General features: G+C 37.0%; 2 protein-coding genes across 15 annotated transcripts in view; one reads left to right on the forward strand and one right to left on the reverse strand.

The window, feature by feature from the left end:
• Positions 1-18,426, reverse strand: part of cast (calpastatin) — a 41,897-nt gene that overhangs the window by 21,243 nt on the left and 2,228 nt on the right. For 2 of the 14 annotated variants that reach the window (XM_081391304.1, XM_081391298.1), the window contains exons 1-2: positions 16,745-17,836; positions 16,066-16,122 (exon numbers count right to left, since the gene is read on the reverse strand). In XM_081391304.1, coding sequence (XP_081247430.1) covers positions 16,066-16,122; positions 16,745-16,774 — 87 coding nt within the window. In that variant the 5' untranslated portion in view covers positions 16,775-17,836. Of the gene's footprint in view, positions 1-2,222; positions 2,393-11,228; positions 11,406-16,065; positions 16,123-16,744; positions 17,837-18,426 lie in introns of those variants that run through there. The other 12 variants (XM_081391303.1, XM_081391297.1, XM_081391300.1 and 9 more) reach the window with 8 other exon arrangements.
• pcsk1 (proprotein convertase subtilisin/kexin type 1) overlaps positions 17,707-18,426 on the forward strand; it is a 38,237-nt gene continuing 37,517 nt past the window's right edge. The window contains exon 1 of the mRNA XM_081391306.1: positions 17,707-17,842. The gene's annotated coding sequence lies outside the window, so the exon portion shown is untranslated. The remainder of the gene's footprint in view (positions 17,843-18,426) is intronic.

Consider the following 18,426-nt stretch of genomic DNA (forward strand, 5'->3'; position numbering starts at 1 on the left):
GACGTTTCAAATTGTCTAGGGTAGGTTTTGCTGTTGTCATTGTCATAAACACACCCCAAAAAAGCACACATGACTCAGTCCAGTCCAGTTAAATGATGAGCTCACATTGTCATCTCAATTTCATGATGGTCAAAATTCCTGATGGACAATCTAACTTTCACACATGGATCCTTCACACAACAATGTGTGTGCGCATCCAGCAGCACAGTCCAAGCCTGACAACTTCTCCCAGAAACCACAGCTCGTTAGCAGGCGTTAGCAAATGTGGCAAAGAAAGCAACACTGGTTAGGTAGAAACTACGCAACAGATGGTCCTCTCCAACCTGTTTTAGCCTCCGAGCCACTGCCCTCTTCTAACACAATCCTATTGAAGAAGCATATTTGGTGGAGTCGCACATTGAATCTTTAGACACACCCTTAGCATAACAATTGTTGATTTGTAAATATAAGTAAGCTGCATTAGCATTTTCATACATCCCAAAAACTCCCTCAACTGCACCATTGAACAGGATTGGGTTTTGTTGAAACCTGGGTTTTTGTTGGGTTTTGATATTGAAAACCTTCAGTCTGTAGGTATTTTGCAGTAGTTTCCCCATTAAATGATTCTTTCCTTTAACAAAACTCATGATTAATGCATGTCTCCACCCAAATTACCACAATAATACAGTTATATACCCTCTGTGACAACATTTCTGTATTTTGACAACAAAACAGTAATGACGAAATGTTAGCATTGATTTTTCAAGAATGGGCAGGTTTTACTGGTATAATGAGAGGTTCAGTATCGCACTGATTAGCATGACAAATGGGCAGATTGTATTTCAAGACTAACTAGTAAAGTGACTGCAGTCAATTCTGGGACTAAAGCAAATATGATGAATAATGCAAGACTTGTGACTGCTAATGACTAAAATGTTAGCTTTCATATTAGAAATGGCATAGCATAATTATGAGGTGACATCCTAATTTTGGAAAATGTCTTCAAGGGCCAAATTTACTAAGCAGGGCAAATTAGCGTGAAAATGTAATTCCAAAATAACGGCATTGGGAGTGGAAAGTTCAGCACAAGATCTACTGACGACATGCACATTAAAGAATGCAGACGCGGCCGGATCATTTCCATAATGACCGACGCAATCTACCAAGAGCAGCACGAATTAGCCTCTGGTTTAAGACATGCTTTTTTGGGGTGTTAAATAATGGCGCAAATACCTGTAAATTGACTAGTGCAAACCTTAGTAAATCACCTTGCATTATTAATTTAAATAAAATTTTGCATCTGAAAGGGAAACTCCAGCAAATGCATATGAAATAAGGTCAGCCGCAAAAAATAACCCTGTGTCCATGCCTTTTTTTCTTGTTATGTCTTCAGTAAATCTTGACAGTAGCTTTAACAGCAACTCCAAAAAATCTGGCCACAAGTTGCTACTTGTAAGCAGTCAAGTATGTACTAAATGGCCAGCAGCAAGGTATAGGCTATACATATTCATGAATGGTATACTATAGCAAAACTGAAGAAAAATTCAACACAAATGGTTTGTTTTGTAGATGGTGTAACTGTGTTCTTGTGAGCCTGGCCATTGGGATACTTCTTTTGGGATGACCTGGCAACCCTGACCAGAGTAAACTTAGCAAGTCTATGCTAGATTTGATCTGGCTGTCAACTTTAACCAGAATCTGCAACCAATCAAACAGGGTGTAGCACGCTTGTTGTAGGCCTATTATGAAATGAATTAATTATCCAGCAATACTTCCAGACATGAAATATTACCTCTTGCCTTGAGCACAAGTCAAAATGGAAGGTTACAAAATATGAAAATGGCATACTGATGTCATAAACATCTCAAAAATGTGACAGACAGGCTGTCGTTCTGACAAGAGCAACTTTGTTTATGACAAACTTAAAACCTTCTAAACTATAATCCAACGCAGTTAACAAAACCAACGTAACCAACTTAACCAGAGCCTGAAACAAACCAGCTTTTTAAACAATTTCCTTCTAGTTTGGATAAAGTCAAATCTGTTCAGATATATAGTAAGAAATAAACTGAGGCCTTTTAAATCTATCAGACGACAATGAAACAAGCGCAGTCACTTTCGTGCCAAAAGAATGGTAATAGTTTCCAAGAACTGCAGCGCAGTTGGCACAATCTTCAGCTATAGGCAGAGTGGTACAGTGGCAGGAAACCACTGGCAGAAATGCAAGAGCTGTAGATACGTACCATTTGTAACAAAACCAAGAGGGTGTCCTGTTTCACTTTCGTCTGTAATCCAGTCTAAAAGAGAGTTACTTCAAATTCACTCAGTCTGATATATACAAAATATATCCCTCATGCACACATACACGCATATACTAACAGAAACACGCCCAGCAGTGAATCCAGAACTCCTCCCACTCCAGCATTTCAACAGCTGAAGTCACCTCGTCTAACTCATGATGCGCTTTAGAAGCGCTCTGATTGGTCGAGAGAGGAGGAGGTCCGCCTATCTGCACAGCAAGCCAGGAAAAATAAACACAAGACTGTTTCCATACAACTAAGGAAGTTGGAGTTGGGGGTGGTGGTTGTGGGTTTCAAAGATAGACCGACTGCAGTGGTCTGAAGGGGTCTGGTTCAGTTTGAGCTGATAAGCAGTTTTCTGTAGAGGCCGGTGTAGAAAAAGACACAGCGCAGGGCTGCATGCACAAACCTCCCAGTCCATGCCTGTCAGGCAGGGTGTGTCTGTCCAGTACACTCACTGCTCTGGAATCTCAACAGCACAACCTACCATCAGCCCAGAGAAAAGAGAGAAAAGCATCACATGCACGTCAACCCGCCACACCCAGAACATGAAAGTAGAAGAGAGAGAGATAGAGAGAAAGAGAGAAAATGAATTGATGCACAGCAGAAAGTCAAAGAGAGAGAACGGAAAACAACTGGGTGAGTCATGAGCCCTGCTTTAAACGGAAGCTCGGACTTGGTGCAGAATTGGTGCTAGTGCTTATGTAAGAGGAACACTGCGTAGTTACGTAGCCACTCCGCGCCCTCAAACGCCCACCAACTGGTAAAACAAAAGGCAATTCTGGTTTGTTTATTCAGACAGGATGCCATTTTGATTACAAACGCCAAACAGAGCAAAACTCAGCCTACATTTATGGTGGAAGAGCGCCATCTGGTGCACATATCGGGCAAAGTTAAACCTCAAAAGTTGATCACTGTGATACTATGAAACATCAAATTTATTCCTCAGGGCTGAAGTTAAAAAAGCACAGAGATTTGACTGAGCAATCAGCAGAAGAGAGAAAGACTTGAAAACAACAAAATAATTGGATGAGTGCAAGTACACGCACTTACATAAACACACACACACTTAATATGCAAATAATTATTCTTAATAAAGCTAATTAAGCTGTTTTGAGGGTCATTTTACTAGACAGGAAGCACAGTTAGAATAATGTAAAATAAAATAAAATGTAATGTAATAATAATGTATTTATTGAAATATATATATTTATATATATACACATATATAAACTTTTCATTTAAATGATTACATTATTATTACATTTTATTTTACATTATTCTAACTGTATATATATATATATATATATATATATATATATATACATACATACATATATATACATACATATATATATGCACATTTATTTGATTAGAAAAACAATAAAAACGGTACATTGTAAAATATTATTACAATTTAAAATAATGGTTTTAGATTTTAACTTATTTTGTAATGTAATTTATTCCTGTGATGCCAAAGCTGGATATTCAGCATCAAATTATCCTTCAGAAATTCTAATATGCTGAATTGCTGCTAAAGAAACATTTCTTATTATTATCAATGTTGAATATTGTTGAGATACTTAATATTTTTGTGGAAATTATGATGAATATTTTTCAGGATTCTTTGATAAATAGAAATGTCAAAAAATGTCTTTTTTTAATGGAAATTGTAAATGTCTTTACTTTTACTTTTCATCAATGTGTCCTTTCTAAATAAAAGTATTAATTTCTGAACCCAAACTTTTGAATGTTGTATGAATGAATGTGTATATATATACACACAGTATTATATTATATTATATTATATTATATTATATTATATTATATATATATATATATATATGAAGACTTCAGATGCAAAAGCCTCTAAGTGCCATCTGAAATTTCCTTCTAGAATGATCATTTTTATCAAGCTTGTATATATAAAGTTCAATAATTTCACTTAAATGGCAATGCATATTACCTATTAATTGTCATTTAAGTGAAATTACTAGAGATGCACCGATTGATCGGCTGGTGACCGGAATTGGCCGATTTTCACGTGATCGGCCGTAACCGGCGACCGGCCGGTCAGTCTGACAAATGCCGATTTTATGCCGGTCAAATGCACTCGGGCGCCGCATAATTAACATCGCGCAACATCAGCATCACACGTGCACACGGAGCACATGTAGAAAACCTCGTGAATTACGTCCGTTCAGACCGCAAGCGCGTATTTTTTTTCGGCGTGCATGTTAATCATTGAGTGCATTCACAACGGAAGCAAGAGCAGCGCGTGAGCGTCAAGCAGGAGAGTCGCGAGCAGTGAAGCGCGTGTTTCGGCGCCTAGTCTATTTGCTGCACTGCTCGCGCTCAATTAAAGGGAAAGCACACTTTTGATGGAAAATAGCCTAAATAGGGTTTCACAAAAAAAGTGCCCAAAATGCACAGAATTTGCGTGTTTTAACAAGAACTGGAGTAGGCTATGTCAGAAAAGAAAACAAAGACTAATATTTATAGAAAATGTACCCATTTAAACTTGTTTTATTATTCAGTTTGTACAAGTGATTGCAATAGGCCTGTGTGTGTGTGCGCTTTGAGAAATATCTTTATACTGCAAGGCTATATTTATTTTATTTTGTATTTATATATTATTTTATTGCCATTCCCTGTTTTCATACAGACGTTTCGTTTGCTAAATACATATATAGGCTATATAAAATTATTGGATATTGAATGTGAAAAGGAAATGGTTTTTCCACAACACTGCACTTTAGATGTGTGTGAACTATGCAAATTGTAAAATGTTCTAATACAGAAATGATATAAAATAAATATTTGTGTGTGCTGTAAAGTGGTTAGAAAAAATGAAATCGGAATCGGCCAAAATCGGTATCGGCAGGTCAAACTTAATGAAAAATCGGAAATCGGAATCGGCCCAGAAAATTGTAATCGGTGCATCTCTAGAAATTACTTAACTTAAATATACAAGCTTTATAAAAATGATCATTCTAGAAGAAAATTTCAGATGGCACTAGAGGCTTTTGCATCTGAACTCTTCATATATAGTACACATACACACACACACACACACACACACACACACACACACACACACACACACACACACACACACACACACACACGTGCACATAGCTACATACATTAAAAAAAAAAAAACATAACATGCAAGATGATACAGCTAGACAGGAAATTGGAGGGAGAGGCCAGAGACTGGACGGTCTTGAAATTGGATTTCCAGCGGTACAACAGATGTGCCATGTGCATTTGTATGCAGTACAACAGTCGTGCCCAAAAATCACAGTATTACTATGGTTCGTCCTCTGTATATGATATGTAAGTACATTTTGTACAACTTGCTTGCACGATCTCACAGAAGTGAGATCCATGTGAAAAAGCTCACACATCGGTGGCAGCAAAATCAGTCACAGTGGGTGCAGCTGGGCGGAGATTTTGTGATGCACATCGCACTTCTCACGAAACACAACACACACCGAAATACACCCAAATTTCTATATTTGTTGTTATGTGCATGCTGGAATGTAGTTGCATTCCACAGACCCACTTCTGAGGCGAGGGACCTTTGAATGAAGCCAAATAAGGAAAACAGAAAAGAACCACTAACCAGATACAACAGATACTGCAGTGCTTTAGTTTAGTATCTACCCCTGACAAAACACCCTAACAAAGTCGGATTTCGTTACCGTCCATCTGACTAAAGTCAACACAAATTGTCATTTCCAACTCATTTTACTTCCATAAATGATGATTCCCAAGTGAATGATCTGGAAATATTCTTTTAAGATCATGAAACACATAAAGCAGGCCTTAGCAGAACAAAAGAGTGACTAAACAGGAGTGTTGCATAGCATGTCTTATCAGAACTGATCCCCACCCACATGTAGAGGTCGAGAGGTGATGTGATAATGAATCTCAGAAGGCCAAAGAATGACTCTCAGTGTCTATGTAAATGCAATTCAAGTTCTGCAGACTCAGAACTGACAATCTCTATGGAAAACATTCGAAAACAAACCAGGCTCTGTAAACGCTGTACACAACTCGAGGGCGGTCTAATAAAACACTGCTCTGTTTGTTTGGGCAGTCCTTGAGTTCTAATATACAGCTAAATCTGTAGCTGAAGAAAGTTATCCGTTAGCATTCCCACTCATCTCAATGGAAATTAAAACATTATTTCCATTTTAATTCCTGTGCTTTTATTCAGAGCCTGAAGAACCAAACCAATTATAGATGTTAGAGACCTCATAAAAGTGCGTTTTTCTATCCTGTGACGACGTTTTCGATTGAAACAGGCTGGGAGGGCTTTCCCATTTTATACCCCTTTAAAAATAGCCAATGGTCTTTACTTTACATTAGAGATGCACCGATTGATCGGCTGGTGACCGGAATTGGCCGATTTTCACGTGATCGGCCGTAACCGGCGACCGGCCGGTCAGTCTGACAAATGCCGATTTTATGCCGGTCAAATGCACTCGGGCGCCGCATAATTAACATCGCGCAACATCAGCATCACACGTGCACACGGAGCACATGTAGAAAACCTCGTGAATTACGTCCGTTCAGACCGCAAGCGCGTATTTTTTTTCGGCGTGCATGTTAATCATTGAGTGCATTCACAACGGAAGCAAGAGCAGCGCGTGAGCGTCAAGCAGGAGAGTCGCGAGCAGTGAAGCGCGTGTTTCGGCGCCTAGTCTATTTGCTGCACTGCTCGCGCTCAATTAAAGGGAAAGCACACTTTTGATGGAAAATAGCCTAAATAGGGTTTCACAAAAAAAGTGCCCAAAATGCACAGAATTTGCGTGTTTTAACAAGAACTGGAGTAGGCTATGTCAGAAAAGAAAACAAAGACTAATATTTATAGAAAATGTACCCATTTAAACTTGTTTTATTATTCAGTTTGTACAAGTGATTGCAATAGGCCTGTGTGTGTGTGCGCTTTGAGAAATATCTTTATACTGCAAGGCTATATTTATTTTATTTTGTATTTATATATTATTTTATTGCCATTCCCTGTTTTCATACAGACGTTTCGTTTGCTAAATACATATATAGGCTATATAAAATTATTGGATATTGAATGTGAAAAGGAAATGGTTTTTCCACAACACTGCACTTTAGATGTGTGTGAACTATGCAAATTGTAAAATGTTCTAATACAGAAATGATATAAAATAAATATTTGTGTGTGCTGTAAAGTGGTTAGAAAAAATGAAATCGGAATCGGCCAAAATCGGTATCGGCAGGTCAAACTTAATGAAAAATCGGAAATCGGAATCGGCCCAGAAAATTGTAATCGGTGCATCTCTACTTTACATCACTGGGTTTGTTTTCCCAGGAAAAGGGAATTACCGTATATGCGTGTATCAGCATTATCATAATAGTTAATTGTGTCAAATTCTAGGTGAACACTAGCAAATAGAAAGCTTCAAACCTGATGGTCCATGTCTGATGGACTAAAAACCACACAACTCCCATTTTGATTTCATGAGGTCTTAAAGATACAGGTAATGCATTTCCTTTCACTTAAGACTTTCCATTTGTGGTCTGAGAAAAGACACAGCCTAAAATGTACACAGAGAAGTTTAATGCCGTAATCGCAGTAGTTTTTGGACAAACAGCAGCAAAGTAGCCAACAAATTACGTCATCTCACAAGCATGCATACACATGCATATAAACACAAGGTGTGGCACTGATGAAGAAATAACCCTCAGGTGCGACATGATAGAGTCAGCATATTATTACACATTGTTTGCCCGTAACAAACAAAATAATCAAATAAAACATAACATACAAATCTCACTTAGGTAGCCAAATGCCCTGTGAGGGCCCCTTTCAGGCGAGTAGGCGAATATACCCCCCTAAAGTCATTTGAAAATACCAAATCTGACAAACATCGCTGTAGCTGTGTCTTTCAGCTTTTCACACACTCCCCTTCTCTAAAAAGTATTACTGACTTTAAAACCAGCTGAAGGAACTCCTGAGTCCTGACGTTGTGTGCTGCAACAGTGTCTATATTTAGTAGTTTGTTCAACATGTGGTTTGTTGACTGAGTTTCTGCCCAAGAGTCAGTGGGCATCTTAAGCCAGTTTGCTGTCTGCCTTCATGAATAAAGGCTGTATAGTAACAAAATCTTAAGCTCTGTTCCAAAATCTAGTGAGCTGAGCTGCCTTGTTGTCTACGGCCTACATAGACCTGTTACTTAGGAAGCAATGCGCCAGTGTAAAGATTGAAAGAGATTGAGTTGACATTAGTATGTTGCATATACAAAAAATACACAATTAGAGAAAATTGTATTATTTCCTTTTACTGTCATTAACGTGTTTTTTCTATTGTACTATATTCTGGAATTTGCTTTGTTAGGGTTTGCTAAATCTCCACAAATGTACAACAAAATTAGTTATCTTATAAGGCAGCATAACCCACTCAGACATATGATGCCTTAAAATGTTGCCTAGGGAGGATTTGGTGAAAAGTAAAAAACAGAGCTCTTATTGCACAAATGTGCATAACTCATGATGACATCATCTTTGCACAATGATTAGGCAATGAAAAGTAATGTTTTTTGATTCAGCATCTGGTCATGCTCAGAACGTGTGAGATCCCCATGTGAACTCAAGGGCATTCAAACATTGAACCTTCCAGGCATGATGTTGTTTAACCTTTACAAAATCGACAGAAAAACACAACTTAAATATAATGTTCGCATAAAAGTTAAAGCGCAGGTAATGCTAGGAAACTAGTATTATTCTGTATTAGGTTGACAGCTGAAAAATCTGACAGTCCATCTCTGAGACAACCTGGGGTACAAAAATACCATCTCGTGCTTTAAATACCCAATATTAGCTGCTGAGTCCACAAATAAACCTACATATATGCATGTGTGCACACCCATACATACAGATATAGAAATAGTTGCGTGCTATTGGAACTGCATGCAGCTGGAACACGTTCCTCTAGGCTAGCTGTTCAGATCAATAGTGCGCCGCTAACTGAGCGGGAACAACCCCCCCCCACTGTAGATCAATACACTGTAACAATACACTGAACTCACTTGACAACAGAATTAAAATGGCTTAAAATACCGAACACAAAAAAGTGTTGCAACTGTATCTCTAGCCCTAAGGTTAGCCTTAATTTGAGATTTTCTATTCACACTAATCATTAAATTACATTTATATTAAAATTCTATATTATTTTGTCAAAATAAATGAAAAATGAAACATTACCAACTATAAATCACTTTAATTGTTACCAGTAAATTTAGGCTAAAGAGATTTGCTATATAACACATCTAACCATGTTATTAAATTATTAGTTTTTAGAGATTTAAGTAAAGATGACAAGGTAATATAAATGTAAAAATAGGGGAAATGAGCATAAACAATTAAATATTCAATTTCATCATACAGTGTATACATATCCAATAATTACAGATACTGATAAATGTAAAAATCTGTAATGTCAGCAACCAAAATGGTTCTGAAAATGTGTCTCTAGATAAAACTTCATTGGTTACATGAAGTATATGATTAATATACAAATATACTCATGTGATGAAGCAATCTTTGATTAATCTGTGAACAGATACCAAGACTTGCTTTGAACCTTTCGAAAGGCTCCAATTAGTGTGACATCATTCTCAAGTGTTTACCAGTATCCCTATTAAATTCTTAAATCTTTAATGCTTTATTTCAGTTGATAATTATATGTTAGATATTAGCTTATATAAGTATTTTCAAATAAAATAAATACTTTAAAATTCTATTATTATTATCATTATAAGTTGTGAGACATTCAAAATAATGCTCAGAAATATGTTCTGGCAATATTCAAATCAATCAAAATAAATTAGTTTTATTATAGTTCATTAAGATCAATCAATATGACAAAATTAGGTTAAAAAAAGAATAAACCGGGTAACTGAAACTTTGACGGTCCCTTTTGAACATTCTGTTGACTATAAGTAACTACATGTCAACAACTTAACCAGTTAACATAACCCTACCAGTCTACTAATAATACTCTACTAACAATCGAATGAGAGTTAAGTAAACATGTAGGTGCAACGTTACTTATAGTCAACAGAATGTGTTAAAGGGACCATCAAAACAAAGTGAAACACAACTATTTAACTTTTTTTGTTAAACTTTAAAATATCTCTATGTAAATTAACAATGCATGTTCTTCACAGTGAAAGTGATCGAGTGTCTTCCTTCAGGCCATTAACCTTAGCTGATGCTGAACCGGGCTGGCATGTTGCACTGTGGGAATGTGCAGCACTTGGATACAAGCCTATTGGCCAACATATCTTAGAGAGCTCTGCTCATGCTCAAAACAACACAGCTACCCATGACGTCTGCATAACACCAGTTTTAGGTTGCAGGAAGCAAACTATTGATATTAGTGTCATAACTGACATAGTAGGAAAATGAATAGGCTAAAATATCAGATGCAAAAGTCAGAACCAAAGACAGCAATACCACAGGTATTATGAATTAATTGTAAGACAGTATTATTGCAAATTCTGCAAAAAACATATCACTAATAGTCAAATGAATCACAGTGAAACACACCCAGAAAGGCTTTCAATGAACAACTACTGCACATTGCAACATGGATTTGTCGTAATATTGCCAGTAAAACAGATAACGGAGACTGAAAAGTCCTTGGTGGAACTGCAGCTTTATTTCAGTGCTAAAAGTCCCTATAGTTACACTTTTTCTAACACATTTCCTGGCATTCCCCACACATTCCAGCACTCCTCCTCCCTCAGAAGGTTGCTGTGGGAACAAAGACAAGACCTCCTGACCAGAGCACGGAACAAAAAGTTGAAAAGCACACGATCAAATCCTCACGATGTCAAGTTAGTCACTGCACCTCAAAAACACACTTAAGCAAACCCATGCATGCACGGTACTCTCTGAGACCTCAAAGCGATTATATCCAGTAAGCGGCACCTGTTGCTCTACAGCGACATCCTGCAGGCCCGGTTCGTCCCGTGTGCCGCGGATCCAGCTGATGATCTGTCCCATGTCTATGTCTCTGTGGCTCTGCTGTGTCTGCTGTGCTGTCTAAGCTACAGCATGTTCCAGGCACAGGGAGCAGGGGGAGGGACTAGGGGGAGTGGTCAGGGTCAAAGGAGGTGTGGCTAGGGCACTTACTGGAGGCAGGCTCAAGAGGAGGGAGGGAAGGAGGAATGGCTAAATATGGAAGCACATGGAATGTGTACCGCCTGACTGAGATGTCAGATACACTTTTAAGGCAAGACACTGAATAGGAATAGGGTAAAAAATTATTCCCCAGTTGATTGATTCCATTAAGAATTGCAGATTTTTCTGTATAACAAGCTTTCCGAAATGCAAATATTATAAATAAATGTAAATATGCAAATGATGCATAACCTAATAAAATATGCACTCATTTGCATACATTCCCAGAACAAAAAAATATGACATTGGATAAAGCCGGGTTCAAATTTCTTGTTTCATTTTGTTGACATATAAGGTTTTTTAGAGGGGATTTTTAAATCTATGACAATGTTTTTAAGAATGAAATGTATAAAATCAGGCACAAAAAAAAACCCTTTAATAAAAACCTCTATAAAAACCTTCAGAATAGAAGTAGGAATAAAAAACTGTAAAGTTTGGTGTGTATAAGTGCTACTGATTTCTGTTCCAGTGCTTGAAAAAAAAGGCATTTAAAGGTATGTATTGTAATTAAAATCAACAGACGCAAATAGATAAAGTGCATAAAAATGTTGTTTGTCTACTAGTCTGACACGTTAAAAACATGAAAAGCCAAATAGCACAAAATCTCACAAATGACCAGTGCAAAAAAAAAAAATAATAATTTGTTTTTGCCTGTAGTGACTTGCCTTAAAGCAGGGATATTCAGGGCGTATGTTAGCATGTTCACACGGTATGATCCAAAGGTAAACGTTTATGGCTATTTTTATGATGCATTTGAAAGATGTGCATACAGACACTAAATTACCTGAACCAACAAATGAAACAAAGTACAGACTAATTGGAACAGCGGTCGTCTGACTTATAATAGTGTCAGGGACTATATGTAACAAAAAGTGAGTGTATGAAGGCAAGGGTCAGGGCCAGACTTCCTGTGCTTTGGGTCTGCTGCCAAGTGAAACTAAGCTAAAGCATGCAAGCCAAACAATTCCCTAAAAATACTCCTAATCAGCATGAGTAACCAGCAAGAAGTCCCATTTCAAGGGAAGGACGTGTGATATCTTTACACTGAGTGTTTAGCAAGAGCTTCCCAATCATCAGTTCACTGAATAATGTTTCAAATGTGCAGAGCTGAAATCAGGGACTTGCACTTACGAAATATTCGCCTCAAGTGCCTTAACACTGTGTGCTGCTAGTATCCACCCCAAATGATGAGAACAAAGCATGCCTGTTCAGTGAAATGGGCCTGGGTGTGAACATCCATAATGTCCAACTGACATCTCAAGTTCAATCAGATATGGATATGTAGTCATGCGTGTTAGACAACTGAAGACAGCCAAACTATGTCAAAGAGCTTTAAAGTTTTTTTATATGAGAAATTGGCTTACCTACAAACTCTATTTGGAGTTAATTCATTGCCTGAAAGTCATTAAATAATCTTTCAGAAACGTGTGCGATCAATGTTAAGTATAGCAGAGTAGACTCAGATTTGCAATGTTAAAAAAAGTGAAAAAAGTGTTATTTTCACTTAATAATTTCAATTGAATTGACTAAAAACAACAAAACTTCATTCTTGTAGCATTACTGAGATTAGGCAGGTGATTTTTTAGTTCCCAGTTGAAAAGAGGCCGTCATAAAACAAGGTTTTAATGTTGCTTCAATGAAAGAGGCAATTCTAATCTTCCATTTTATGTGTATTATTATATTATATGATCTGAGAATAATTTCAAATCAAGTATGTAATCTTTTCTTTTGCAAATAGGTATGAATATAGCACATCCCCTCCTACCTTGTTGTTTAATTTTACGAGAAATCAATCCTCTCAATTCTCACCACCTGACTGCATACGCTGACTTGCATTCCTGGAGGCTTCATTTCAACATATAAACAGCGGCCCACTGAAACGCTTAGCATCAATCCACAGCATGATGTCCGATTGAGAAAGAAGTCCAAAGGAACCTGATATTATACACTCACATGGCTAATTATTTCCAGAGAGCTTCTTCGAAATACAAAAACGACGCAATAGATAATAGTCCCACAGAGGGCAAAATATACTAAATTCAAATCTAAATTAAGAGGTCTATCTGTTTCAACATGAAACCTAAACTAGGATAATCTCTTTCATATTCATAGGTATTGACAGAGCCTGAAATGTAAAGCTTTTAAATATATACAAGTTGTTTTATTAAAGAAATGAATACTTTTATTCAGCAAGGATGCATTAAATTGATCAAAAGTCACAGTAAGAATCAGTAACCATTTATTGGTTTAAATCCAAAAGATTTCCATTTATTTCTATTGATAATAATAATTAGAGAGGTTATCACTACAATCAGCGACCCAACCCTGCAAACCCATCTCTTCAATACCACCGTACTACCAGCATTATATGGGAGTGAGACATGGTCTCTATCAAAAAAAAAAAATTAACAGAAACTGTCACTGGAAGAGCAATGGAGCAAAGAATGCTAGAAGTCATGCAAAAAGATAAGATCACAAATAAATTTTTGTGTGGGATGTCAAGGTTGAAAGATGTGATCATGGAGGATGGGCAGTGCATGTCTCGAATAGAGGATGATCGATGGACGCTGAAAGTGACAACGTGGTACCCCTAAAGCGACCACTTGGACGCCCGCCAACTCGATGCTCAGATTCACGATAAATAAAGAATAAAGAATAACAAGAAATGCTTCTTAAGCATCAAATCAGAATATTAGAATGATTTCTGAAGGATCATGTGACACTGAAAACTGGAGTAATGATGCTGAAAATTCAGCTTTGCCATCACAGGAAAAAAATACAATTTAAAATATAGTAAAATAGAAAACAGTTATTTTAAATTGGAATAATATTTCACAACATTATTATTTTCATTGAATATTTTTTTTAAATAAATGCTGCCTTGGTGAGCAGAAAACTTTTGAATGGTACTGTACATTTAAAAAGAGAAACCTAGAAACTAAAGCAACGACGTCCACACTTGAATAACTCAATACATAAAGGAAAAAGTGGAGTCTCAACCTTTCGCAGAGGAACATCCTGCATTTGTGCACAAACGTGCACACACACAAACACACGATTTTTGTAAAACAAAAGGTTCGACACACCCACATACCTTCCTGTAACATTCAGAAGCACTTAGGCTCAAGCTTTGTGAGACTGTGAATATTAACTGACATTAACACTTGAGGGCAGAAGACGACTAATTATCATTAATGGTTTAAGCTGTCTCTAAAAAATCTCTGAACCACAGACATGTTTATGCATGAGATTATCTAACATCCATAATGTCAGACACTTTGCAGACACACCTGAGCATTTCTTCTGCGGACTAACTGAGCGAGTTAAACCAGCTGTGTTATCTTGAGAAAACTCAGTGATACATGTTTAAGCTTTTTTTAATTTATCCTCCTAAAATGTCCCTGTAATCCTAATATACTATCTTACATTATGCCTTATACTGAGTTTAGTGGTGTTGCCATTCCGGTGCCCGGTGTGTGTCACTGTAACTGGAGCTCCTGATGAGTTTTAGGATATATATATATAGTAACAAAATGTCCCTGAGAACATTTCACGACACTGTCACGGGACTCTGACACATTGCAGCCCAGCCAGGGGTGTACAAGCAAACAAGTGCATTCTAGCTATACAAAATCAATATATTTAATGCACTGCACATTCATAAATGCATTCCACTGTTGTTTCTGTGGGTTCGGCTCTCTGAAGTAGATGGGAGTATTGTGTCATAAAGGAATGCTGTTTTACATTTACTGGGCTGGATGTGCAAACATGGCAGAGCTGGGTTATAAAACATTCATGGCTTTGGAGAATTACAGTTTATATCTGTGACACACAAGCCTGATTGGGAGCAATAACTCAACTAGACTGCAAGGCTTTGACTCGCAAGGACTATTACAGTCCACAAGAGGGTGGCAATGCTCCATTAGAAGCCAAAGCATGAAAAGTATATTGATCAATGAACTATGCCTTAAATGTATAATTCACCCAAAAATGAACATTATGTCATTAATTACTCACCCTCATGTCGTTCCAAACACTAAAGACTTTCATTAATCTTCAGAGCGCAAAAAAACGGTTTGATAAAATCTGAGCGCTTTCTGTACTATCCACACACAGCTACGCAACTACCACTTTAACGCTTCAGAAAGTCATAATGGAAAATCCATACGAATTGTGCAGTTTAGTGCACATTTTCTGGAGACACTCAATCACTTTATACAATTTTGGGGTGAACCATCCCTTTTTTCGTGTGAACATTACAAAAATTGTGTGAATTTCCATGACTTTTCCTGCCATACTGTGTACAGATACAAAGCCAATGAAATATTATACAATGAGGATACCTATTAAACTAATTTTACTGTAGAAATTAACTTGACTTTCTTGATTTTGCTCATTTGCATCACTTTCATTGCCTGGAAAGCACACTTCTAAAAATCTGATAGGTTTTCCATTCCCGTGGGAACCCTGTAGCATATCTGAAATTAGCATATTCTAATGCGAATTATAATTTCAAAACAACACATTAAACGTAAAACTGTAAATGATGGCTTACCTGGAATCTTGAGGTCTGAGGAACACAGGCTTGTGTTTGCAACGAAGTGTCACCTTTCTAGAAAGAAATTAAGACAGACAGAAAGAAAAGTGATTTAGCTCCCTGCCAAAAATTACAATAACCTAAGGGTTTAACATGTCACTACACCCAAAATGATGAATAAACAACCCTACTGAGAAATATAACCCTTCAGAACAGTCAAAAGCATCAACTGAGAAAATATTTTTGACATATAGATTTCTCCTTGAAATTTACATTATAATACTTAAATACTTATGCTACATTATAACATAAATTAACTAATTTTATTACATTTGACACTTTGATTTTACAGTTAGGTTTATTTTTTCAGTGTACGCCATGGCATTCTTTGAGGAACTTTTTGCAATTGCAATGCGACTCAACTCCATAACAGGAAACTTTATAATCCATGCAAACACTTTCAAATCTAATAACAGAGGGCTATATCAGACAACGCCCTACTTCTTATAGTAACCCATTGTTTTTTTTGTTTTGTTTTTGTAAGTGAGCCTGTGTGTACAAGTACAACGGTCAACCTAATCCTGATGTGTTTACATACGTCAACTCTTTTAAGGAAACTCCTTTGACCACCCGAGTTGTTTTATATTGGTTGATAAAGTTTTCTTTGCAGTTCAAAGCATGACGCGGATCTACTTACGATGCTCGCCCAATACGCAGCGTACGCCATGGCTCAATTCGCGTCGCTTAAAATGTTAAAAAAAGTCTCCTAATGTCTTCCTCGAATAACGTCCGCCAGCTTCTTTCATTCAAGTGAGGTGTGTTGCTGTCTCGCGCTCAGATAAAAGCCACTCCCGTGAATGTCTGTGGGTACCAGAACACTACTGATAATTACTGCAAATAATGACCTGGGCGGTTTTTCTTGGTTTCTAGATGTGGCGTAATCTTTTGCATTTTATTTTGCGATGTGAAAGTTGAAGCTTAATTTGCATTGCGCATTCAAAAATTACAGATAGTCAAAGAACACCAGCATTCTTTTCTATTGCGCAACGCTGGTACGTACAGACACTTTAATTACAAGTCTTAAAGTCCACATGAAATCAAAATTGAAGGTTTTTGGCTTTCAGTATGAATATGTTAGCCTTACTGATCTATCTATCAAAAACACATTTGTGTACCTGGATCACAAAACCAGTCACAAGTAGCACGGGTATATTTGTGGCAATGGCCAATATGGGTCAAAATTATAGATTTTTCTTTTATGCCAAAAATTATTAGGATATTAAGTAAAGATCACGTTCCATGAAGATATTTTGTAAATTTCCTACCGTAAATATATAAAACTTTTATTTTTGTGAGTGATTGCAGCACAATTGCGAACATTATTGACAACTTTAAAGGCACTTTTCTCAATGTTTACATTTTTTTTGCACCCTCAGATTGCAGATTTTAAAATTGTATCGCGGCCAAATATTGTCCTATCCTAGCAAACAATACATCAATGGAAAGCTTATTTATTCAGCTTTCAGATGATGTATAGGGCCTAAATCTCAATTTAAAAAAAATGGCCCATGTGACTGTTTGTGGTCCTTTGTTGTACAAATGAGTTTGTTAAAGTAAAGTTAACAACATACCTTAATTTACGCAAAAATTGTAATTGTCTTGAGGGTTTCAGGACTGTGAACCACTCTTGGTTAATTTCCAATCGGAAATGTTGAATAGTTTGCGCGTGATCATAGGCAGTCTACTCGACAATCGATTACTGTGGACTTCGACTGAAAACAGGATGTAAATACAGGTATGTGCGCTGGCTGACTAAACATCATTTTTATTCATATCTTTCACATCTACTGCAGTCAGATTAACCCGCGTTCACCCCGAAGGAATCACCCACATGACCTGTGCACAGTGCACTTGTAATGACACATAAGGATGTTAAGAGGCTAAAAGCAGGTTTAAAACTTGCCCCATTGAAGTCAACAGGGTGCAAATTTTAAAAACAGGATAACACGGTGTAGGCAACACCGATTTTTGTTGACAGCACTCCAAATGTATAAAAAAAACGAGCTCAATGTTAAAATTGACCGGAGTTCTCCTTTAATGTTACCTCACGAAACTGATTTCGGACAGGCTTTTGAGCCAGGGTAAGAATGATCTACAGCAAAAGGGTCAAAATCACCATAAAGTGCCTTTGAGACTTCACAATTTCCAAAAAAAAAATCTGAGATTTTCCATTTAACTTCATATGTGTTGTATTAAGGAGACATTAGGCTGTTAGAAATGCATATTGGTCAAGCTCCAGCACTTTTTAGAAATTAACTGCAAGCTGACAATATACGAGCAAACCATAAAATATGTCCACCCTGTCATGGACAAATTCAT

Source organism: Scardinius erythrophthalmus (genome assembly GCF_964197995.2).
Source record: "Scardinius erythrophthalmus genome assembly, chromosome: 17".
In the NCBI taxonomy this organism is placed as follows: Eukaryota; Metazoa; Chordata; class Actinopteri; order Cypriniformes; family Leuciscidae; genus Scardinius; species Scardinius erythrophthalmus.